The 23676-nt window shown below is 71.5% G+C and overlaps 2 protein-coding genes across 2 annotated transcripts; one reads left to right on the plus strand and one right to left on the minus strand.

Moving 5' to 3' along the window:
* Nucleotides 1-668: 668 nt before the first annotated feature.
* On the plus strand, nt 669-9829 carry NAXD (NAD(P)HX dehydratase; the record flags this gene model as incomplete). Its single annotated transcript, XM_084234917.1, has 10 exons — nt 669-759; nt 3437-3587; nt 3853-3898; nt 4305-4393; nt 5676-5784; nt 7400-7450; nt 7540-7644; nt 8098-8218; nt 8901-9021; nt 9679-9829. 10 exons carry the CDS (start codon nt 669-671, stop codon nt 9827-9829), a joined length of 1035 nt encoding a protein of 344 aa, XP_084091043.1.
* A 1401-nt stretch (nt 9830-11230) lies between these two features.
* Nucleotides 11231-23030, minus strand: CARS2 (cysteinyl-tRNA synthetase 2, mitochondrial; the record flags this gene model as incomplete). The annotated part of the gene is made up of 15 exons (XM_084235714.1): nt 11231-11366; nt 11563-11769; nt 12252-12347; nt 12763-12889; nt 13137-13275; nt 13975-14041; nt 14524-14588; nt 15013-15146; nt 15676-15805; nt 17048-17131; nt 17792-17897; nt 17978-18049; nt 21549-21666; nt 22727-22777; nt 22861-23030. 15 exons carry the CDS (start codon nt 23028-23030, stop codon nt 11298-11300), a joined length of 1635 nt encoding a protein of 544 aa, XP_084091840.1. The 3' UTR covers nt 11231-11297.
* Between the last annotated feature and the right edge of the window lie 646 nt (nt 23031-23676).

The following is a 23676-nucleotide window of genomic DNA, read 5'->3' on the forward strand; positions in this document are numbered from 1 at the left end:
CTCTCGGGGCACCCGGGACTCCGGGGCTGGCACCGACCCCGCCAGGGACGCCGCGGCTCCTCCGCACGGTTCGCTCCTCAGCTGGAGCCAGGGAGGGAGCAAGGCCGGCCCCGGAGACAGCGCCCCGCGGGCCGCCGGCAGGCGTCTCCCCGACTACGGCCTCCGCGTCGCGCGGGACCCCCGAGCGGCAAGGACAGTCCCGAGCCTCAGGCCCCTACTAGGCAGCGGCGTGCGGCCGGAGCCCGAGCCTCCGAACGCCAGCGCGCAGGAGCCCCGGCTGCTCACAGGCTGGGCCGCGCCCGCGTCCGCCTCTGCAGAGCAGGCGCGGCGGCCCCCAGCCAGAGGGACACATCTTGACGGCTTAGACTGGACTTCCGGCACAACGCCCGGCTGAGAGCCAGGTCTATTGGGTTTTGCCCCTGTCCATCATCCAGCCCCGTACATGACTGGTGGAGACTGACCTGGGGGTGGGGCTATCCCCGGCCGAGCGCAAGTCAGCTTCCGGTGGTAGCGCGGGGGCTGTCGGGACGCCGGAAGCGGCCCGACAGTTGTGGTTCCGGGGCGCCGCGGGGGCGGCCGGGAGCCCGGAAGCCGGCCCATGGCTGTGGGTCCCGGCTGGGCGGCCGTCGGGTTCTTCCGGCGAGGTAAGCGCGCTCCCGGCCGGCGGCATGGCGGGCCCCGCGGGGGCCGGCGCGGTGGCGGCCGCCTTCGTGCTTCTGGCGGCCGCGCTGGTGCTCTACGGGCCGCCGCTGGACGCAGGTACCCGGCCGCGGGCCGCTGCTCGGGCGGGAGGCGCGGCGGGGCGCCGGGGTCCGAGCGCTGCGGCGTCCGCGGCCGGGGCTGGGAGCGGGCGCGGGGTCACCCGGGAGGGGCTCGCCCGAGGCCCCCGGGCCTGGGTTGTTAAGGGCGGGGGAGCAGGCGCCCCCGCTCGTCTGCCCTCCCCGCTCCCTGAGCCCCGTGGGGCGCCGCGGCTGTGTCCTGCGATCTCACGTCCCACAGGTGGCGGGGCCGCTGCGTCCACCTTTCCCGGGCGACCCTGGAGGCTCCCAGAAAGTGAGTGAGGCCGGCGCCGAGGTCCGCAGGAAGGTGGCCCCCGTGGACGCCCAGGGGGTTTGGGCTTTGTGCTTCTGGACGCTGCGGGGCCCCTTGGCACTGCGCGTCACACAGCCAGGGGCTCTGGAGCCAGTTTGTTCAGAGACTGTTGCCTGGGTTTTGGGGGGTGGCGCCTTCTCTGCCCGGTGAGTCAGCTGGGCTCGCGGTGCCAATAGTAAACAGTGGATGCCAGGTCTGGGGTCCCCATCCTAGTTTTAGGGGGTGTTCCGGGAACAAGGACACCATCATGTGCTCCGGATTAGTTATGAGTCACGTGAACCGTAGGCGAGCTTGGCACAAAGAAGCTCTGGCATCACAGAAAGCGGAGAGTGACGAGGAATTCCGGAAAGGAGCGCAGCCTTAAGGCATCGCTGCAGTTCTCTTCAGCCACACATGGTTAAAAGGAAAACCAGACCGGTTCCACCTGTTCTTTCCTGCTCAGAATTGTCCTGAAGGCAGAGGCACTTAGTAGGAGCCATTCACGCTGCCCCTTGGGAAGGCCCTTCTGTCCCTCAGAACGATGTCGTGTGTGGTTCTGCGGAGGCAGCGCTCAGTAGCCGCCAGAGCGCAGTCGCTGCGAAAGCGGAATGGCCTCCTCTCCTCGGCCCGAGGGGTCTTCTGCTCTGTCTCTCTGGCCTTGGTCTCCCTGTTAGCAACGTCTGCTGCTCCCTGTCTGCTGAGAGTCAAGATGCCTTTCACTCACCAGATATTCAAGGGTCTTGTCCTGTACTGACCATTTGTGAGGTGATTGAGGGCGGGGGTGCAACCTGGAGGCACGCGAGCTGCGGCCCATTCTGTGCAGGCAGAGGGGAGTGGGTCGTGGGCGACACTGGGTGTGGCTCGGTGCGGCAACTTGACAACCCCACAGTGCTGCCAGGAGCCCAGGACGACCGGAGTGACTGCGGAGGCTGGGTTCCGGTGGCAGTGTCTAGAGTCGAAGGTGGTTCTTGGGCTGGGGGGCCCCCTGGGGCCCCGACAGAGCTGTGGTGCGCATCGGTGCAGGAAGTCACAGCGCTGGGAGGAAGGCTTGTCGGCGCTGGGCTGGGCAGAGCCCTGAGCTGTAAATGCGCCTGGCGAGAAGCCGGGCAGAGCTGGGCCTTGGGATGCCGAGTGAGCGGGGAGAGAGCGTGCCCTTCTTAGCGCAGCGCCTGGTCCTCATCGGGGTGCGGTTTCCGTGGATGTTCCCGGAGCAGAACAGGCAGGCGCGCGAGGAAAAACTAGGCAGGGGGCTGGTGGGTGCCAAGCCCAATGGTGCCACTTGTTGCCGGTGTCATGTGACGGCCTGGCTTGCCAAGGGGGCAGGTGGGGGGGGTGGCTGTCACGGGGTCTCCTTCCGGCATGGGTCCAGGCGTCTGATGTGGCAGCTCTGGAGGCCTTATGTCAATCTGTTAAAGAAATGGCCTGGTCTTGTTGAACCAGAGGTGGAGGGGGTGCCAGCAAGGTGGAGGCTGGCTGACTGCGTGGACCAGGCGGCTCTCCACCCTCCTGGGACTCCAGGCGTGAGTCCAGCTTTCTCTGTGCTGAGGTGATGGAGGAATGAGCTGGCTGGGGCCTGTGTAAGCGGGGTGGCCTGTGTCTGCACAGGTCCTGTAATTCTGGAGAAAATAAAGCTTTGCGCACCCCGTCCATCGGGGCAGAACACAGCATCCCAGGCCGCCCTGGGGGCGCACGGGGTTAAGCATGGCACTGTGAAGTTACCTGCAGCCTCTGCAGCACAAGTTCGATCCCCGGGCAGGAAGAAACCCACAGGGCGCAGCAGACCTCTCCTGTCTCCCCGCTGCTCCCCTCAGCAGTGTGTTTCAGTGGATCCACCTGTTCTGCTCCCCGCTCTGTCTCTGGTGGATCCTCTCACTCCCCCACCTCTGGCCTGCACCCCAGCTCTTCTATGCATACGTAAAGAAATCTTCAAAAAACAAAAAAAAAAAGACAGTGTCTCTCAGCTGGTTGTCTCAGCCTTGAGGCAGTCAAAGGGATGGAATGATTCGTGAAATGCCTCTGCGCCCAGTGTAAGTGGGTCCTGTGCTCGGGAGGCCGTCCTAGTTCTCTCGCAGAGTGTGTGATGGGGGGAGGCGCTGGGAAGGGGCTCTGGGACCCTTCGAGCTGGCAGATGGCACCCCGAGGTGCTTCACTGGGTGACAGCGCACTGCTGGCTCTCAACGCGCTGCGGGACGCCCCCCCCAGAGCAGAGCAGGCTTCGCGCCGCCCCTTAGCCCTGCTCTGGTGGGCGGCGAGGCCGCGGGCGAGACTCGGCCTTCCCGTCAGGTCCGCTCTGCCCGGGTCTCTGTTCTGTGCGGGAACGGGCGGATTTGGGCGCCTCCGAACACCTTCCTCTCCCGCCTGCTAGTTCTGGGAGGAGCGCTGTCGCTGCAGGAAGCCCGCCCGCCGAGGAGCATGGAGCAGGCCGCGGCGCTGGTGAGGAGCATCGTGCCGCCTCTGGGCGCCAGGAAGTACAAAGGCCAGGACGGCCGCATCGGCGTCGTGGGCGGCTGCCGCGAGTGCGTGAGCCGGGGCGCTCTGCGGCCCAGGGTGCCCTGGAGGGAGGGGCTGGGCCGGGCCGTCCTCCGTGGGGCTCGCGCGCTCGGGCTGTGGGCCCTGCCGCCCCTGCCCCGGCTCCGCGTGGGCCTCCGTCCCGTGTGCCGCCTGCACCCCGCCCCTCCCTGGCTCTGTGGGCTCCGGGGTGGGGGGAGACGGCGGTCGCCGCCCCCAGGCCGGCGGTGGGGTCAGGGCTGCGGGGTCCTGAGCGGCGGTGCCTCCTTCCAGGTACACCGGCGCCCCCTACTTCGCGGCCATCTCCGCCCTCAAAGTGGTACGTGACTGGGCGCGGCTGCCGGGTCTGTGGGGCGACGAGGCGGCCTCTCCAGCCCGCGGCGGCAGGGCCCGCGCAGCCCCACTGGGCGTCGGACGCTGGAGTCCACGGCGCCTGCGAACATGGCCCCGGTGCCCTTCCTGTCCTGCCCAGCGGCCGGCAGCGTCACCCTCCGCTCTTCAGGAGCTTCCCGCCTCCCGGCTGGCTGCACCGGGCGGCCGCCCCCAGGCCTCCCTGGGCCCACAAAGGCCCCCCCCCCCCCGCGGTCAGTAGCCACTGCGGCAGGGCCCTTTCTCCGCCGGGCGGGGTGGGCAGCCGGCCGCAGACCCAAGCCCAGGGCGGCGGCTTCGCGAGCCCCCGTGGTGTCCGCCGGCGAGGCCGCCTCAGCCCCCTGCTCCTTCCTCAGGGCGCCGACTTGTCCCACGTGTTCTGCACCCGGGAGGCCGCCCCCGTCATCAAGGCGTACAGCCCCGAGCTGATCGTGCACCCGGTTCTGTGAGTGGGGTCCTGGGCGCCCCCGGGGGAGCTGCGGCCCGCGGCAGGGCTGTCGCGGGGGGGAAGGACGGCACCCTGGTGGGTGGGCGGCAGACACCCCAAGCGCCGCGGTGGGGCGCTGCCCCTCGTGGCCCGGCGATCTGGGGGCCTCGGTCCAGGTCTGGGCACCACGAGGGTGGCGGGAAGGCTCGTGGCTGCCGAGCGTGTCCCCCGTGGCGAGGCCGTCAGCTGACTGGCGCTGGGGTGGTGTCTGCTGCCGGGCCGCGTGGCCGCCGCCTCGCACTGGGGGAGGGGGCACGGGCATGCCGGCGTGGCCTGTGGGGCGCGTGTCGCGAGCGCTGCGGGTCACCCATGCCGTGTGCGCGCGTGTGGTGTGTGCATGTGCACGCGCAGCACGCACTGGATGTGGCGTGCGTGTGCGAGAGAGACGCCTGCGTTGGCACGCGAGAGAGGCCTGATGCGGCGAGGGCATGAGCACCACGGGCCTGGGGGGCCCCCACACCCGGAAGAGCTGGGGTGCTGGGATGGGGTGACCTGTGCTCAGGCCAAGCCCCGCGGGCAGTGGGCCCCGGGGTCCGTTGGGCATGTCGCTGGGCGAGGGCTGCAGGGGAGGGCGGGGCCCAGCTTCGGTTTGGAGGGTCACCCGGCTCCTGTGTCGAGGACGGGCCCCGGGCCCGGGGTAGAAGCGGGGTCCCTCCAGGAGGCCTCGTGTGGACCAGGTGGCGGGTCAGGGATGGCGCGGATTCTGGGGGCCCCAGCGCAGGCGTGTAGCGCGTGCTCCGGCGGGTGCGGCTCGGGGGCTTGGGTGCTGCTTAGCATCCGGGCAGACGCGGCAGATGGGCCTCGGGGAGCGGCTGTCGGGGGCACAGGCGCGGCGGCCACCGTGTGCTGGCACGTGGACCAGGACGTGAGCCCGGGCGTGCCTGTGGGCAGGGGCGGCGGGCGAGGCTGGGAGCGCGTCCCGGGGTGCAGAGCAGAGCTTTGCCGACGGCTCTGGAAGGGCCGTAGCCCCGCGGACGGGTAGTGCGGACGCGGGAACACAGCGGAGCTGGGCCTGGAGCAGCGAGCTGGGGGCGGAGGCTCGTGTCCCGCCGCGCCTCGCCACGACGTGCCGGCCGGCGAGGGTCGGGCCGCTGCGTGTGGGCGGCGGGCCTGTCGGCTGGCTCTGGGGGGCGCTGACTGACCCCAAAGGCACCCCGTCCGCTCGCTGCGCAAGGAGCGGGTCTGCGGGAAAGAGCGAGGGGCGCGGGGCGGCCTCACCACCTGCCTTCTCCCCGCCCAGAGACAGCCCCGGAGCCGTGCGAGCCGTGGAGGAGTGGCTGCCCCGCCTGCACGCCCTGGTCGTGGGGCCTGGCTTGGGGAGAGACGAGGCCCTGCTCAAAAACGTGCAGGTAACATGGGTCGCGGGCGCCGCTCGTCGGGGCAGCCGCGGCCTCCCGCTCAGTGTCCGCGCGCCGCCCCCGGACGGCCGTGACCGAGGCGGGCGGAGGGGCTGTCAGCTGAGGCGTGGCTTCTCCGGAGCGGGCGCGGCAGCTGGGTCGCTCGGGCGCTGTGGGTCGCTCGGGTGCTGTGGCGTCTACACGTGGGGCTCCGCGCGCCGGAAAGGATCCCCCCCGGTCCGTGGACAGGGCTTGGGGTCTGGCTGGGGTTCATCTCGAGGCATGACCCTCTCCTGCCGGGGCCCTGGCCGCTGGCTCAACCCCTCAGCCTTGGTCTTCGCTGTCAGGGGTGATGGCGTCTTCGGTTCCTGAACCCCACTTTAAAGAGTGCCTGGGAGGCTCAGCCCCCATCAGGCGGGACCCTCCGGCCCTATGTTGCATCTGCCGCAGGCAACCCTCCTGGGGGTCGTTTCTGGGAGGGACTCTGACCATCCTGCTGGCCGCGCGCTGGGCTAAACCCAGGTGGCCTTCCTGGCCGGTGGCACTGGTTCGCAGAGCCCCCGCCTGCCCCCGCGGCTGCTGCTTCTCCCTCCTTGGGGCCTCGCTGGGCAGTGGGTGTGTGGCCTTGTCCTCCGCTTTGTTCTCCGCTGTCCCCGGATGAGACCAGCGCGGCCAGGAGGCGGGTGGCGCGGGCCCTCGGCCTGACCTAGACCCCTCCGTGTCCTCCACTGGAGCGGGTCTGGGCCCCCCGAGATGGGGCGGGAGACATCTGCCCGCCGGAGTAGTCTCCGGGCCTCGCGTGGGTGACGCAGAGCCGCCGAGCGCCCGGCTCGGGAAATGTGTTCCGGGGAGCGTGGTCAGTGGCCAGCCGGTCTCATCGGGGCTCTCGACCCTCACGGAGCTGGTGGCCCTGACGTCCCCCGCCAGCCAGTGAGCCCGGGGCGGGCGGCCGGGCGTCGGGCACAGCCCTCCCACCCCCCGGCCCGAGCGAGCCAGCCCTTGGCGCGCTGTCAGCTGCTGGGCTCACACGTCGGGGGCCCAGTTCAGACCCTGTCCGCGGCCTCGCTCGGGCGGCACTGTCAGAGCCTGGGGGGCGAGCGCAGCGAGGGAGCCGTGTGGGAGCCGCGGCTCTGCGGAGGCTCAGGAACTGCGAGCCCCAAGAGCTGTTTGATGTTAACAGTAAGCCCCGCGCGGCGGCCTGAAGGAGGGGCCGTCGGGGCTGCGCGTTTCTCCCTGGCTGTCGGCTGTCGCTTCCGCCTAGCGCGCTTTTTGTTTCGGTTGTTTTTGTGCTGTGCGTTGTGCAGCGCCTGCTTGCGGGGGCAGGTTCCGTGTGCCGCGACGCGCGTGAAGGAAAGTGCAGCTCGTGGTTCCCGTGAAGGAAACGAATGTGGATTGTTTTTAAAGCGGAGAGCCCCAGCTGTGGCGCCAGCAGCGCCCTGGGGGCACGGGAAGTCGCCGGCGGGGCGTTCCCAGCGCTCCCCGTGTCTCCCCCTCTCGGCATCGGGCTGTCGGATCCGGGTCTCCTGCTTGCTTTGTGTCTCCGCGTCTCCCGCCCAGTCATGAAGTCGCTGCTGGTGCCTCGCCCGTGGGGTGGGGGCTTGGGCTCAGGGCTGCTCCCTCCCCGCAGGGCATCCTGGAAGCATCGAGGGCCCGGGGCATCCCCGTTGTCGTGGATGCGGTGAGTGTGGAGTGTGGGCCCCCCCCACCCCCCCCCCAGGCTGGTTCCCCAGGGCCGTTTGGTGACGCCGCCTCCGTCCTTCCCTGCAGGACGGGCTGTGGCTGGTGGCTCAGCGGCCGGCCCTCGTCCAGGGCTACCCGAAGGCTGTCCTCACGCCCAACCACGTGGAGTTCGGCAGGCTCTGCGAGGCCGTGGTGAGTGGGGCGAGCGCCCGGCGCCTGCCCCGCCCCGCTGAGGGTGAGGGGCACAGGGCAGCAGACCCGTCTTTCCACCGTGGCCGTTCGCGCGTGAGCAGGTCCCTTCTCGGTGGCGCCTCTACCTGTCGGTGCGCCCTCCACGGGTGAAAGTGGGGTGGCAGGCTCCAGACAGGCCGCACCCCGCCCCGCGTGGCCTGCCCGGGGCTGCGAGGGCAGCGCCTCTCCCTGGGCCCGGCGGTGGGGGCGGGGGGGGGGGTCTCTGCCGAGCCTGCTGTCGCGTTCACGCCGCGGGCGCCTTCCCGGGCCTCCTTCCCTGCTGGGCGAGCCGGTCTGCGCGGGGCTGGAGCTCAGGGCGGCTGGCCCAGGTCCCTGGACACGAGGCCCGGGGGCACTGGCTGGCGGGCAGCCCCACAGGCACCTCATGCGCCGGCGTGTGTGTCCCGGGCACAGCTGGGCGCGCGGGCGGACGGCAGCAGTCGCCACGAGGCTGTGCTGAGACTCAGCCAGGCCCTGGGGAACGTGACCGTGGTGCAGAAAGGGGAGCAGGACCTGATCTCTGACGGCCAGCAGGGTGAGTGCCGGCTCGTGGCGCGGACAGTGGGGGCTCCCGGGGTGTGGGCGGGACCCTGACGCAGGGCACACGCCCCGTCGCAGCTCAGGGCTCACGTCCTCCCTCGCCCCGCCCGTTGCATTTCTCCTTGGCGGCCGTGCTGGGCCTGGGCCTGGCTGTGAGGGGCGCGGGGCTCTGCCGCGGCCCCGGGGCTTGGTGATGGTGCCGCACGTACTGCCCAGTTCCCGGGTCAGCACTCGTGGGCTGAGTGCCCGGCACCATGGGGGGCACGTTCCAGTCCCACCTTCTCGGGCCATGGCCGGAGGGCAAGGCGGGTGCATGGGGGTCGCGCCTGGAGGCCACAGCCCCCAGTGTGGCGGGGCTTCTCCGTGTGTGGCAGTCAGTGCGGGCATCCCCTGGGGGTGTGTTGCCCACCAGCACTTGGGGATCAGGGTCCCCGAGGCGGTCAGGCCCGCTTGGGCATATTGCACACACCACACTCACACCTCACACCCCCAGACAGAGACAAGGGGTGTTCCCTGGGAACCCCTGTGTGTGTCTGTGAGTCACAGGTCTGCACACCCCTGGGCTCAGGCCAGCCTGCACGCTCGCGGCTCTCCCGGCAAGGGGCCCCGGTAGGGCGGAGCGCTGGCTGGCGCGGGTGTGCCTACGGCCAGCCTAAGGCGCCGTCCGCTCTGCACAGTGCTCACGTGTGACCAGGAGGGCAGCGGCCGCAGGTGCGGTGGGCAGGGCGACCTCCTGTCGGGCTCCCTGGGCGTCCTGGTGCACTGGGCTCTCCTCGCTGGACCCGAGAAGACACCAGGGTATGGCCGCACCCCTTCCTCCCGCAGGGACTCGGCGCTCTGGCGCTCCTTTAGCACGAGCACGCGGAACGGACAGTGGCTGGAAACGTTCCAGAGAAACCCTGGCACCACGTGGGTGCAGCTGGGCCAGACTGCCAGGCCTCTGCCTCAGTAGATGCCCGTGGGCTTGGGTGTGGGGCTTGGGAAGCTGCAGCCACGTCGAGGGGATGGTCCTAGCAGGGCTCCCGGGCGCCAGATGGGGGTTTTCCCAGTGAGGTGACGGGAACCTGGCGGGCGTGGGGTGGGCAGGGCCCTGTGAGCCTCCCCTTCTGCACTCGCCCCATGATGGTGACGGCGGAGCCTGGCCCGCGAGGCAGTGCTGGGGTGCACCTGCGGGGAGGAGGCCCAGGCGTGCTGCTGTCTCCGCTCTGACGGGCCCGGCCTGTGGGCACAGGCTTGGGTGTTCCTCACCCCGGGAGACCAGGGACACTCCGTGTGGGGGTAGAGGGCGCGAGGAGCACACCCCTCGCCGGGGGTGGGGATCCTTGTGCCGTCTGTGATAGCAGAGCCATGCTCTGCCTTGGAGGCTCGTCCTGTCAGGCTGGAGCGGCCAGTTGGGGGTTCGGGTGGCCATGGGAGGAGCCCAGCCAGGTGCCTGCTGACAACCCTCCCCTGCAGCTCCAGCCCCCTGCTCGTTGCTGCCCTCGGCGCCTGCACCCTCACCCGCCAGTGCAACCGCCAGGCCTTCCAGAAGCACGGCCGCTCCAGCACCACCACCGACATGGTGGCCGAGATCGGCGCTGCCTTCCACACGCTCTTTGAGAGCTGAGCCGGGCGGCGGTGCCCGCCGGGCAGGGGCCTGCCGGAGTCCCTTCCCCACGTGTCTGAGTCTCTGAGCCCGCTGCGCCGCCAGCACGCAGGACACGACCACTCGGGCCAAACGCATGTGGTGGGGTGTCCCGGCGACCCTGGGCCTGGTGTTTGCGCAGCGCCTCAGCGGTGAGGAGGCGGGGTCTCCTGGCTTGAGGCAGCCCCGAGGGCAGCGCGTCACCCCCTCCCCTCCCCCCAAGTCCAGGAGACCCCTCGGGGGGTTGTCCAAGGCCGGGTTTGCCCGAACTGAGGCAGAGGCGGCTCACCCTTGCCCTATGAGGAAGAGGTCGGAAGTGCCCAGTCACGAAGGCCCGTGGGCGCCGCTGTCAGTCAGGAGGCACCGCGGGGAAACCCGCGGGGGCCTGGTGACGCGGGTGTGGCTCGTGTCCAGAGAGCCCAGCACAGGGTGGCATGTGCCCCCCCGCCCCTGCCCCATGACACTGTGGTCCCGACCCGCGCCCAGCGGGCCAGGCCCTTCCTCCCGTGAATCCGTTTGTACAGGTTTTTAAAAAAATCGCCTCTGCTGTTTCCGGCCGACTGGAGGCGGTTGCTGGGCCTCCCCCCAGCGCGGCGGGGCATTGCTCCCCCGGGTCTTCACGTCTGTCCCCACAACTATTAAAAGGCAGATGTGGTTTATTTTCCTGTAGTTTTGTGCTTATTTTCTTTTTCATTATTATTTTAAAGATTTATTTATACAAGAACCAGGATACAGGCAAGATACGCGGGGGTGGGAGGATGCGCCGGAGCCAGAGCGGGGAGCAGAGCAGGCAGACGGACGAAATACACTGCTGAGGGGAGCCGCGGGCGGCAGGAGAGGTCTGCTGCGCCCTGTGGGACCCTCGCCGGCCGGCCAGGATTGAACCCACGCTGCAGAGGCTGCGGGCAGCTCCCAGTGCGGCGCTCAACCTGCTGCGCCACCGGGGAGGCCCGGTGTGTTTATTTCCTTAAACAGCCAGGGGGACACCCGAGCCGCCTGCCTCTCCGTGGCGCATCTCAGTGCGCTGGTAGCACGAGGGGCTCGAGGACAGGCCTGCAGCTCGGTCGTCTGTCTCCTCCTGGTCTGCTCAGGTCTTCGGCGTGCAGAGGCGCATGATGGGCAGCACCCAGGGCGCTGCAGCCGCCGCCTCGTGCTCTCCGTGCCGTGTGGCGGTCGCTTGGCCAGTGGGGGGCTCTCCACCCTGGCCCTGGGTAAGGCAGCCCGGAAGCTGCCTTGTGACCCTCTTCCTGACCCCCTTCATGGGGGGCCCCTGCCCCTGAGGCCTGACAGCTCAGGGCCTGGGCGGGAAGGACCCGTGCGCAGGCGCAGTGACGGAGGCCAGGACAGCGGGTGCGGCGCCCGCTCGCTCACCAGCAGCTCAGGCGCACTAATGCGAGGCTTCATGGTGACACAGCGGGACAGGGCTCGTCCTGCCTGCGCCCGCGTGTTCTCAGTGGCCTGGTGTCTGGTCTTCTGGCTTCGGACCCCGCAGTTCCCATGTGGAGGTGCTGGCTCTGTCCTAGTGTGGGGGGCGGGTTCAGAGAAGCAGCGCAGGTCCCCCAGCCCGTCTGCCCGTGTGGGCGGGGTGGGGGGAGCCACGACCCAGCCAGCCCCCCACCCCTCACGAGCTTGCTCTGTCCGCAAGCAGCACTGGCCTGGGGTCTGCGCCAGGCCCCCGCGTGGCAGTCTGCCCTCCAGCCTGCGGCAGCAGCTACCTTGATGCTGACGCCATGGGCGGCCAGGTCCTGGCGCAGGGCATCACACGCCTCCAACAGGGGCCGCCTCTCCTGCAGCTGCCGCCGCCGCGCCTCCCCCAGGGGCTCCCCCGGGGCCAGGGCGAACTGCCGGACTCTGAGCCGGAAGCGGACCAGCTCCTCCAGGACGCTGCGCAGCGTGGCCAGGCTGCCGTCCCCTGCAACAGACTGCCGGGCGGGCGGCGTGAACGGCACTGGCATGGGATGCAGCCTCGCGTCCGCTCTGATGCCCAAGTCCAGAGCGAAGGGGGCAGCTGGGAGGGCAGCCTCAGTCCCACCACCTGGACAGTGGGTGTCACCCGCAGGGACACGGCCCTGGGTGCCTGAGAGGCTGTGCGGGGACACGGTGTCCTGCCCGCTTCCCGGGACGGGGCCCGCTGGTAGGTGTCAGCGTCAAGGCAAGAAGATCGAGGTGGAGGGGGCAGCCGAGGGCGCCTGGACGGGCCTGGCGCAGTACCCTCGCGGCCAGGGGGTGGCGAGCCACGGGCCTGCCGGCTGCAGGTGGGTCGCTGTGTTCCCTTTGACACCCCGTCAGCCCACGCGCCGGCGTGACAGTTACGCGCCGAGGCAGAGGCTTCTGAAGGGAAAGCCGGTGGCGGCGCTGGCCCGTAGCTGCCCCCACAGCGGCGGGCTGGGCAGGAAGGGCGCACCTGCTGGCCGGCCAGGGAGACGCCGACCGTGTCAAAAAACTGCTCCACATACGAGATGACCGAGCCGAAGACAATGGGACTCCTGGGGCCTCCGGGCTCCTGGAACAAGGCCCAGAGGCTCTTCACCAGCAGACACTGGCAAGGTCAGCTCCCCACCCGGCCAGGGCCCAGCTCTGGCGGGAGACCCGCCCTGCAGCCCTGCAGCCAAGCTTTGACCTGGGGGACCCCAGAGCCACCCGCTGGCACCTCACCCGGTGGGAGGCCACCTGAGGGGCCAGGCTGGGGCGGGAGGAGGTCCCAGCCACGAGCCGCCTGTCTTGTCTCAGCAGCAAACCAAATCTGCCGAGTCCCTCCGAGTGGGCAGGCTGCCCACCTGCCCCTCCCTCTGCCTGGCTGCCACCAGCAGCGGGACATGAGGTCCCCCACCAGGAGCTTGGCACGGTGGCATCTGCTCCTTTGGCGGGAAAACCACACACCACAAGCGCCCGCCCCCAGCCCCCGCCCCGGAGACCTCCTCGGTGGCCGCCCTCAGCTGCCGGTTCCCGTGGTGAACGAGGTCCATGATGGCGTCCACTGCTCTGGGGGTGTCGAAATCGTCGGCCAAGGCAGCCCGCACGACCCCCTTGGTGTGGCTGAGCCTGGGGAGAGGGGAGCAATCACCTGGGGGCCGGGGGGAGGAGCGGCCAGATGCCTGCCTTGGGGTGCCCGTGGCCTGGGCGCTGGGGCGCGCGCAGGGCCTTCTCACCCTCACAGTCATCGGCTGCTCCCGTGGTGCCTTGTGAGGGCTCAGTGGGTCGGCACCACGTCCACACCCCTGCGCAGGACCCTGCGTCCCAGCCTCCCCCGCGCCCAGCACCCACGCCCACACAGCCGGCTGGCACCCACCTCTCCCACAGCACGTCCTCGCTGATGGAGCCGCAGGCCAGCTGGCCCCGCACGTAGGCCCGGGCGTCCTCTACGAAGGCGGCCAGGGCCCGCAGGAGGCGCTCGGCGTCCAGCAAGCTGCCATCGCTGTAGTCGATGCCTGCGGGGACGGGCGGGATGGGCTTCGGGCTGCCCACTCCCGGCCCTGCTTCTCTCCAGGGGCCCGGTGGCCGCGCAAGCCACCTGCCGCCTGCTGCCCTGGGTCTGGTGGTCGGGGCAGGACAGCCTCGCTGCACCTGGCTGAGGCGGGCGAACCAGGTGACGGCCGGTGGCAGGATCCCTCCAGCCTGAGGCCCTGGGGCAGCAGGGGCCAGGCAGGCGTCCTGTGCCACCCGACTCGGGCTGGGCAGGCTCACGACAGCAGCTCGCTGTCCACGGGTCAGAGGGCGGTGAGCGCAGACCTGGGTCCTTCCTGCCTCTCCCCCTCTGGGGGCCCTCAGGCCAGGGCCCCTCCCTGCATGACCACGACCCCGCCTCTGGCCGGGGCCCCGCAGCCTGCCCACCGCACGGTCCCCCAGCAGGGACTCGGCTGGGGGACTCTGGGCCCAGGCGCCGGGAGCCAGGCAGTCCTGTGGTCCCCAGGTCACCGGCGGGAAGCCGAGATGCTGCAGGCTCCTGGACGCTTCCAGACGCCACGAGGGGGTGGGGCAGAGGGCTGACCAGGGCCCATGGCTTCTGGGCCGCAGCCGCTCCCTAACTGCACCCTCGGGCCCCTCCAGAACCCAGACTGGAGGCGGGAGGCGGCTGCCTCGCTCAGCCTGGCTTGCGGCGTTTCCGTGCCGGCGGCGCCCGTGCTCACCTGACCGGTAGCTGCTGCGCAGGCAGAAGAGCCGGAAGGCGTCGGGGGAGGAGGTCCTGAGGAAGTCCTGCGGGGGACATGCCCAGCTGACGTGGCCGTGGCCTGGGCTGGACGGGCCTTCGCGGGCCTCTCGGAGCACGTCGTCGTCTGAGGCTCACGCCCAGCGCCACCCTCACGCCCCCGCTGTCTCCCGGGCGGCTGTCTGGGAAGCTCGTCTGCCTGGAGCCCTGGGCGCGCGGGCGAGGGCCCAGCCCCCGGAACCTGACCCCACTGGGCTCACTGGGCTGAAGTGGCAACAGCCGACATGCCAAGGCCAACCCTCCCTGGGGGGACAGGGAGGGACCGGGCCCGACCCCAGCAGAGGACGGGGTGGCCCGGGGCCTCCCGGAGGCGCCCTCTGCCCCGCGTGACCCTGGCTGTGCCTCGGCAGGGGTCACGGGGTCACAGTGCAGACGTGCAGGTCAGGCCCAGGGCGGGCTGAGGACACAGGGAGACCAGGGGTCCCGGTGACCTCAGCCTTGGAGCCAGGGGCCGCGCGGAGACGGTTACCTTGATGGTGACGTAGTTTTTCAGAGATTTGGACATTTTTTCTTTGCCTTTCACGTGCAAATGTCCTGAAGAAAAAGCAGAGCCCCTCGTTCTCAAGCTGGGAGCAAGGGGCGCCCGCCCCTGGTGGGCGCTTCCCCAGCGGATGCCCGGCCGCGGGCAGGCCAGCGGGCGCCGGCGTGTGGCCCCGCAGCTGGTCTTCAGACGGGCCTGGACGGCCCCCGCACGCCCGCCCCGTCCAGCAGCAGCAGGGTGTGAGCGGGAGGGGGTCGCAGGCTGGCTGCTGAAGGCGCCCCCGCAGCGCCGACACCCCGCGCGGCCGGGGGTTCCTCGGGAGCTTGGCCTGAAAGGAGCGTGCACGGGCTGCGACCGCGTCCCGGGTTCTCGCCAGCGCCTGGGTCAGGGACACTCGTCATCCCAGCCAAGGCCGCCCAGCCTGCTGGCCCGGGCAGCCAGCGGAGGCCTCCCCGGGGCCGCGCCTGCCCCGCTCACCCGCGTGCAGGAAGTAGTTCCCCCACTGCTCGCACTGGTGGAAGGCCTCGCACTGCGCGATCTCGTTCTCGTGGTGCGGGAACGCCAAGTCCACGCCCCCGGAGTGGATGTCCAGCCGACTCCCAAACACCGAGCTGCAAGACAGGACGGGGGTCACCAGGGGTCCCCCGGCGCAGCTCCGCGCTGACCTGGCGCTCAGCCGGCACCGCAGACGGGAACTGCTCCCGGTTCCCCGAGCCCCACTCAGCGGCTCCTCTGGGCGGACCGGAGCCTCGGCTCAGGCCGCGTGCGGAAACCGTCCCGGGACGCCGTGGTCAGGGCGCGCCCAGCTGGCCCCGGGCCAGGCCCACCGCGAGGTAAGAGGAAGCGGAGCAGCTTCCAGGGGAGAGCAGGGGCCCTGCCACCGGCGGGCGGGGGGCGTCGGCCAGGAGACAGCGGCCCCCGGGCAAGCTGCGGCACGGGCGGCCGGTCCGCGGGAGAGAGACCCGACGCCAGCCGACCAGCACGAGGGTTCACGGAGACCCCGGGTGGTCACCCGGCCTGTGTGCCAAGAAGGGATGCTGGGCCGGCGCCCACCCCCGGGCCCGCGGGCCCCGCTTCCCCGGAGCAGCGGCCGGCCTGGCGGTCCCCCCCACGCCCCGGCCCTCCGCCCAGGCCGCTCACCTGCACATGGCCGAGCACTCGATGTGCCAGCCCGGTCTGCCGGGGCCCCAGGGCGAGGCCCACCACACCTCCCGGGGCTTCGCCGCCTTCCACAGGGCGAAGTCGCCAGCGTGCCGCTTGTCGGAGTCCGCTGCCGGGGACGGCTGTCGGTGAGCGCGGGCAGCGGCCGCAGGAGGCCCCCCGGGGCCCGTGCCCCGGGACGCGACCCCTCTGCGCCGGCTCCCGGGTGCGCTCCCGAAGTGGGCGCCCGCAGGCTTGAGGGGCCGGCCCCTGGGAGGCCAGCTCGGGGGGGCCCCCCGAGTCAGAAAACCTGTTTCTGAGCTGCCCCCGGGGGTCACAGCAGGGGCTCCTGGGCCCCCCGCACACGCGCCTCGGACTGTTTCTTGGCTGACGTTTTCCTCGCGTTTAAACGTATCGCTGGGGTGGCGGGAACGCGCTCCGCGGCTCCCGTGACAGGCCCCGCCCTCGCCACCACGTCTGGCCTCGAGTCCCCAGAGCCCGCCGGAGGGGCCGGGCGGGCCACACAAGCTGCACAGGGCCCTTCGGCAGGTTGCCCCCCCCACGCCGCTCCATCCGCCACCAGCAGCGACAAGCGAGTCTGGTCCAGCCGCGTGAGGCCGGGACCTGCCGTGGCCCTCGCTGTGGGACAGCGCCCCGAGCTGCCTGACACCCACCGCGGGCCTTGGAAAAGGCTAAACGGGGGGCAGGGCGGGATCGGGGCTCTGCAGAGGGAGGGCCCAGCGGGCAGGACACGCCGGTGCGCGAGCCCAGCTCCATGTCCGGCCGCAGGACGAGCGGCGCTCGGGCCACCCTGGTGGGAGCTCCTCCCGGCCAGAGCTCCGCGCGGGGCTGCGCGGGCACTCGGGGAGACTCCGCGGCTCCTGCGCCACGCGCCGAGGGCTGAAAGCTCTAAAAGGCCATTCAGCAGGAGACGTGGCTGGCGCGGAACGTCGTGGGGGGGCGGCCCCCCATGTGCTCCCCGAGTGCCGCGGGGTGTCCTGCCTTGTGGGGGGCGGGTCAGGGCGCGGCCGGGCTCCGCCGGCCACCCCGGCGAGCAGGTGAAGGGCACGGCGGGAGGCAGGCCGGTCTTCGGGGCTCCCTGACTAACGCCTGCTCGAGGTGGTTCCCAGCGGAGCTCACATGGCTATCAGGCGCCACAGAGAATGGCCCTGCGCCGACACGTACTGACCACAGCGCGGCCGTGACGGGCACAGGGCTGAGCGGAGGCGGCGCCTGGGGGCGTCAGGTGCACGTGTCCACGGGGGGGGGGGGCTGGGGGCAGCCGGCCATCCTCTCCCCGGGCACCCTCCCCCGCCCGGAAGCAGACCACACCACGGGCGCCCCAGGCCTGCGGGAGGGGAGCGGCACCCACCTGGCTCTCCGGCCGGCCCAGGGCCCGGGGTGCCCAGCTGGCCGTACTTGTCCCCTCTCGACTGCAGGTCAAAGTAGACGTTGCCTGGTGGGCAAGGGAGGGCGCGTCATGCTGGTCCGGCCGCCCCAGGCAGCGCCTGCACCACGGCCGGTGCCACCCTCCGCCCGGCTCTGGAGCTTGTGGCTGGAAGGGCAGCCGCTGTGGACACCCCATGAGCGTCCTGAGGCGCGAGGGATGCGGTGAGCAGCCCTGGGGGGTCAAGAGGACGTGCCCGGGGAGGGCAGGGGTGGTGTCCCTTCACCTGAGGGCGTGGGGTGGCCTTGGCCAGGGGACACGCGGGTCACCTCCACTGAGAAGCAGCGGCCGGCGGGGCGCATTGCCAGAGGGCCGTGTGGGGCAGTCCCAGGGAGGGGCTGGACGCCGCGGCCCTCGCGCCTGGGGACCTGCGTCCGGGCTGCTGGGCACACGGGGTGCATTGGTCGGTGCCCACTGCCCAGAGCCGCACGCGCCGTGCTGGGGTCCTGGTTCCCCCCAAGCCCTCCCTCCCCGCGAACACTCTGGGCTGGTCTGAGACGAGCTCGTGACAAGACTTGAAGTGACGCTGAGAAGCCGGCGGGCCCCTCTGGCGCCTGCCCCAGCCCAGACACCTGCCCTGGCAGCCGCGGGAGCCGGGAGCATCCACGACCCACAGCCCGCACCCTGCTGGCTGCCCGTTGGCGCCCAGCACCGCCCCGCCCTGCCTACCTCTCACCGTGGGGTACGCGTGCCCCCGCGCCACGAGGCCCTCGATGAAGGCGATGATCTGAGGGATGTTGTCCGTCACCCTCATGTACGCCGTGGGTGGGAGGACCTGCGGGGGGACGCTCAGTGCTCGGCCCCGGCGCCCCAGGCCCAGCCCTCGCCGCCCGCAGGTGCACCCAGGCCGCCCACCTTCAAGGCCGCCATGTCCTGCTTGAACTCCTCCTCGTACAGGCGGGCGAGGGATGCAGGCGAGACCTGCATCTGCGGAGACGGGGCGGCGTCAGCAAGCACCCCCCACCCCCACAGGGCCCTGCCGGGGGCTTGCTTTTAGGTGTCAAGTTTATTTACTTATTTGTTTTTTTTAAATCAGCCCCCCCTTTTTTTTTTTTAAAGATTTATTTATTTATTCACACAAGCACTGGGCACAGTCAGAAGCACGGGAGGGTGAGAGAATCCACCAGAGCCAGAGTGGGGAGCAGAGCAGGCAGAAGGACCGAAGCACACTGCTGAGGGGAGCAGCGGGCGGCAGGAGGGGTCTGCGCGCCCTGTGGGGAGCTCCCTGCCCGGGGATGGAACTCGTGCTGCAGAGGCTGCAGGTAGCTTCATAGTGCCGTGCTTAACCCCTGCGCTGCCCCGGAGGCCCCTAAGCTCCGAGCTCACCGGAGGGTTGTCCTAGGGGTGAGAACTGTACCGGGCCTGACCCCATAGTGCATTCAGGGACTCCCTGGAGGTGACGCGAGCTGAGCACAGGAGAGGAGCCGCCAGAAGATGGGGTGACAGGGAGAGCTGAGGCTGTGCACCGGGCGGGCTGGCATGGATGCACACCCCCCTCAAATCCACCGGCCCTTCCCCCAGGGCCTGCCACCGCCCGGGCCTCCTGCTCCCTTGGGGCATCTGAGGGCCTGGGGGGGAGGGGCAAACAGTGAGCCGCTGCCTGAGCCCCGGCACAAGCCAGCCCCAGCACAGCCCACTGGTCGCCAGGAGCCCACCCGCCTACCGCGCCTCTGCCCAGGGCAGGAGGCACATCAAAATCACAAGCAAGCCCAAGGAGTGCGCGGGGGCTCTGCAGCCCTGAATGCGGGGTGGGGGAGCTCAGTCCCGGGGCTGTGGCCGGGCTGGTGGGGACAGGACCATCTGGGGATGCACCCCAGCTCCCCAATCCACAGGGGGGCAGCTCGCCAAACCAGGCCCACTAGCACCTTGCCAGCTGCGTGGCCGAGGGCACCTCTGGGCCTCCCCAGCCCATCGTGCAGTGGGGTGAACCAGGCGCCGTCGCCCCCCCAGCTGGCACCCAGCAGAGGCCGTCCTAGAAGCTTCCACCAAGGGCCACGGACGTAGAAACAGCTGGAGTGGGGCCTGGCTGTGTGGCCTTGGGCCTCGGCTTTCTTGGCAACTCAGAGCACCCCCCCCCACCCCCGCCCAGAGGTCAGTGTGCGCGGGGAGGGGCCCGAGGCAGCTGGGGAGCATATGGGGACCAGGCTGTGTCCCCCGCCTTGGGGTCCACGTACATCCCACTCCCGCCCTGTACGCAGCCTGGGGGCCCAGCCCTTCATGGGATTCCCGGAGCTGCCGCCACCTCTCCAGGCTGCCCGCACCCCACAGCGGGGGCGGCAACGACCTCGGCCCTGCTCCTGCCACCAGGCTCCAGTTGGTCCCCGAGCCACAGACCCGGTGGAGACACCGCGGGCAGGACCCCTGGGGCCTCCAGCCGTGGACATGGGCTGCTGCGTGACGGGGCTCGCCCGGCCCCGGAGCTGGCCCCGCTGCCGACACGCGGCCTGTCCTGTCTCCAGTACGTGTTACCCGCAGGAAGCCAGCTCGCCCCCTCACGGCTGTCCCGTGGCTCCCAGAGGCCTCGCCTTCCCGGGCAGCGACCTCTCCTAGCGCCCCACCTCGTCCCGGCTGGCTTCTGGATTTGGAGACCGGCGTGGGAAAAGCCTCCCCATTTCCCGGGAGGCACCCAAGCTCTGGGGGAGTCCACGCCGCCCCCCAGCCCTGGCAGCTCAAGCAGGCCCTGAGCGCGCAGCTCGGGCTGTTCCCCCAGACGGTGGCGCCGCCGGCAGCACTTTGCGCGGAGTAAGGCGCCCGGCTGGCCGGCAGCGCCCTGTCCACTCTCAGCGCAGAGCACACCCTCTCGAGGCCTGTTCTGGTCGGGCGCGCCCCGCCACCTGTCCTTCTGGCCCCCCGCAGACACGCCTCGGGTGGGCGGGTGAGGCGGGAGTCCTGGGGGCGGGTGGAGAAGCTCGTGCCCGGGGCTGGCCCAGCTGTGCGCCCTGCAGGCCGTCCGCCCGCGCCCTCAGGCTCTCCGGGCCGCGCCCTCCTCTGGCTTCCTGCATCAGCGGAGCTTGTTTGACTGCACATTCCTTTGACTGCACATTCCTTATCGAGGTGACACTGGCTGGCAAGGCTGCATGTGATTTAGGGGTGCGGGTCCACACCGGCCCCGCCCCACAGCACCCAGTCCACCCGTGCTGCCCGTCCTGTAGGACCCTCACCACCTGTCGGGGTGACACGCCCCCCGTGGGACATGCCGCCGGGGGCAGTCACAAGGGGGTCCTCCCCCTGCTATTTCGGGGGTCTTCTAGCTCTCCCCGTCCCCCGCGCTGGCTGCTGCCCGGCAGGCCCCAGCCCCGCCGTCGGTCCTGAGCACGGCCTTCTGCCGGCGCCCCCTTCTCGGCAGAGAGTGGAGCCCGCGACTCCGCCCGAGTCACCCTGAGGCCGTCGCCATCGCACAAACGCCACCGCGGCCTCCCCACTGTACCCCGGGAGCCCTGCCCTGGTTGTCCTCCCTGTGACAGGCTGAACCACGGCACCCGGGGGTGACAACTCAGGACATCCGGGGCGAGCGCGGGCACAGCTGGCGGGAAGGGCCTCGCCACCCTGAGAAAGCCCGCCTTGGACAAAAGAAAAGTCCTCCTGCTGGGCACCGAGAAACAAACAGGTGTTTTCACGGCTGCGACCCCGATGCGCGCTTCACGACGCTGCAGCGGGACACGGCTTTGAGAACAAAACCCGCTCGACGCCGTGAAAGCGTCTCGCTGGGCACCGAGTACGGAAATTTCCAGGTGTCACGCGCTAAAGGCTACATTTAGGATCGTTGCGCCAACTCTACCGACCTGTCACAGTCTAGGCATCATAGAAATGCTCAAAGTGGGGCCTCCCTGAGTCTCGGGCTGTCACCGATGCGGCACAAGTTCAATCCCCAGCCAGGGAGCTACCCCCAGGGCGCGCAGCCCTCTCCTGTCTCCCCGCTGCCTCCTCAGCGGTGTGTGTCGGTGGATCCGCCTGTTCTGCTCCCAGCTGTCTGGGGACTCCTCTCGCCCCCGCACCTCTGGCCTGCACCCCGGCTCTTGTGCGCATAAATGAATCTTTAAGAGGGTGGAGAAATGCTCAAAGCGAAACCATTAGTCCTGGCGGCACCGTGAAGCCCTGAACAGCTCCCCCTTCCCAGCTTCTGGCTGCTGCCCTCCTCCCAACACCCCCCGGGCCTCCTGGGGCTGCCCGCCCGGACGCTGCACTCTGGCCCTTCCTCTCAGGACCCCGGCCGCCCCTCTGGGGCTGGAGCTCAGGCGCAGCTGGGGCACAGGAGACACGGAAGGCCCCGGGGTCCACAAGTGGACGCGCCTGCCTGTCCCCCGCCAGGACAAATGCCGCGCCAGCCCTCGGAGCGGCCCGTGTGGACGGCAAGCCCGAGGCCCCACGGGGAGGAGCGGCTCCCGGGGGTCCGAGCACCGAGCGCAGGTGCACCGCAGACGCTCACCTCGCCGGCTCTCTGGATGATCTTGTCGTCCACGTCGGTGATGCCCATCACCATGACGACGCTGCACCCAAACACCCTGGTGAGGATCCTTCGGATGATGTCAAACCGGACGTAGGAGCTAGGAGGAGACACGGGTGAGGGTGTGCAGACCCAGTCACCCGGGGTCTGGGGGGCCGGTCGCGAGTCCCCCGCGGGTCCGAGTAGGGGGTGGGCGCTGCCGAGCGCAGCGAGGAGAGGCCGGGCCTGGCAGTGACCGCCATGCGGCCCCGGAGGCTCCAGCGGCTTAGTGGGGGACAGTCGCCCCCTCCTTGCTCAAGTAAGTTCTGGAAATGTTAGTGTCTCACTGAGGCAAAGCAAGCAAATAGCAAATGAAGGGCACAGGCACCTCCTGAGAGCCCCCGGGGCCCAGGAGCAGGTGAGGTGGGCGCTGCTGAGCCCCGAACCCCGTCTGCCCGCGCCCCCCCCCCCAGCGCTCACTGACGTGGCGGGGCTGAGGGTCCTGAGGGCTGACCCCGCCCGGGACGCGGGGGCCTGGGGGCGTCCGCAGCTGAGGGGGCTGAAGGGGCTGAGGGGGCTGAGGGGGCTTTCCTCCCCCCGTGCCCCACGATGTCGGGGAGAGGCCGAGCCTGGCAGCCCCGTAGCCCGCGCCGGGCGGCTGAATTAATGGGATCACCCGCGTCTCTGAAGCGGCCCCCGCGCGGGCGCCCCTCTGCGGGCTCCCCCTGTGTAGGCTCCCCGCTGCGGGCGCCCCCTCTGCACTGCAGTCGGCGGGCCCAGCAGGGAGGCGGCCGCCCGGCCCGGGCCGGTGTCCGTGTCCCCAGCGCCCCGCGCGGAGGCTGAGGGCGCTCGCGGCCGGCGAGCTGGCGAGCCCCCGGGGGCGGGGGGGGGGCCGGCACCCCCGGGGGTGCAGCGCGTCGGCCCGGGGGCTGCGGGGGTGCCGTGGGGCCCGGGGGCGGCCTCTGACCCGGCCCCGCGCGGGCAGCGCCTGTGGAGGCGCTCCGGGGGCCCGGCCCAGGGGCGGCCGCCAGCGCGGGGGGGGTAGGGGGGGGCAGGACCCGGCCCCCCCGCCGCCCTCGGGGGCCTCAGCGCCCCGCGCCCGGCCGGGCCCTGCCGCGGGGGAGCCGGGTGGGCGGCGGGGCCGCGGGGGAGATCGGCGCCCCCGGGCCCGGGACACTCACCACGCGTGGCCCAGGTGCGCGTGGTCGTAGACGGTGGGGCCGCAGCTGTACCTGGGGGCGAGAGGCTCGTGGGCGGGTCCCCCCGCGGGGGCCCCCCGCCCCCCGCCCCCCGCCGCCGCGCCCGCCGGGGCTACCAGGACGCGGCGTCCGCGCTGCCCACGACCAGCGGCTCCTTCCTCCGCGAGCGGCTGTTGTGCACGCGCGCGCCCGTGTCGTGGCCCGCGGGCCGCAGCCAGCCCCGCGCCCCGCGCCGCCCCGCGCCCGGCGCCGCCCGCACCCGCGCCAGCCCGCGCGCCCGCAGCATGGCCGGTGCCGTCCCGGCGCCCCCCGCGCGCCCGCCCCGGAGCCCGGAGCCCCGAGGCCCGCCCCGGAGCCCCGCCCCGCCCCGCCCCGCCCCGGAAGGCCCGGCCCCGCCCGGGAGAGGCGGCGGCGAGGGGGGGGGCGCGGGGGGCGGGGCCCCGTACTGCGCCGGCCGCGCCCGCGCCCCAACACCCGGCACGCGCGGCAGGTCCGCGCCCCGACACGGTGCAGCCGGCGCCGCCGCGGGCTCCACGCGGGCTGAGGCGCGTCTGCGCCCCCCACGCCGGCCCTGCGCCCCCCACGCCGCCCCTGCGCCCCCCACGCCGCCCCTGCGCCGGGGTGAAGGACCCGAGCCGGGGCCTGGGGTCCCGCCGCGCCCCGGCAGCAGCGCCGCGGGGTCTCGGGCGGCGGCCGGGCCGGAGACGGCGCCCCCGACCCGCCCAGGGCGCCCCGCGGCCGCCTTCCCCCCGGCGGGACGGGCTCCCCGAGGCGGGTTCCTCAGGGACGGCCCCGGCCCGCGCGGCCCCGCAGCCGCGGACGAGACCACAGGGGCCGGCCCGCGGGGGGGGCCGCCCGGGGGCGCGGCGCGGCGGGGGCGGGGCCTCGGCGCGCGTCGTCACGGCGGGGCGGGGCTTCGGCGCGGGTCGTCA

This window comes from Talpa europaea (genome assembly GCF_964194135.1).
Source record: "Talpa europaea genome assembly, chromosome: 6".
Classification (NCBI taxonomy): Eukaryota; Metazoa; Chordata; class Mammalia; order Eulipotyphla; family Talpidae; genus Talpa; species Talpa europaea.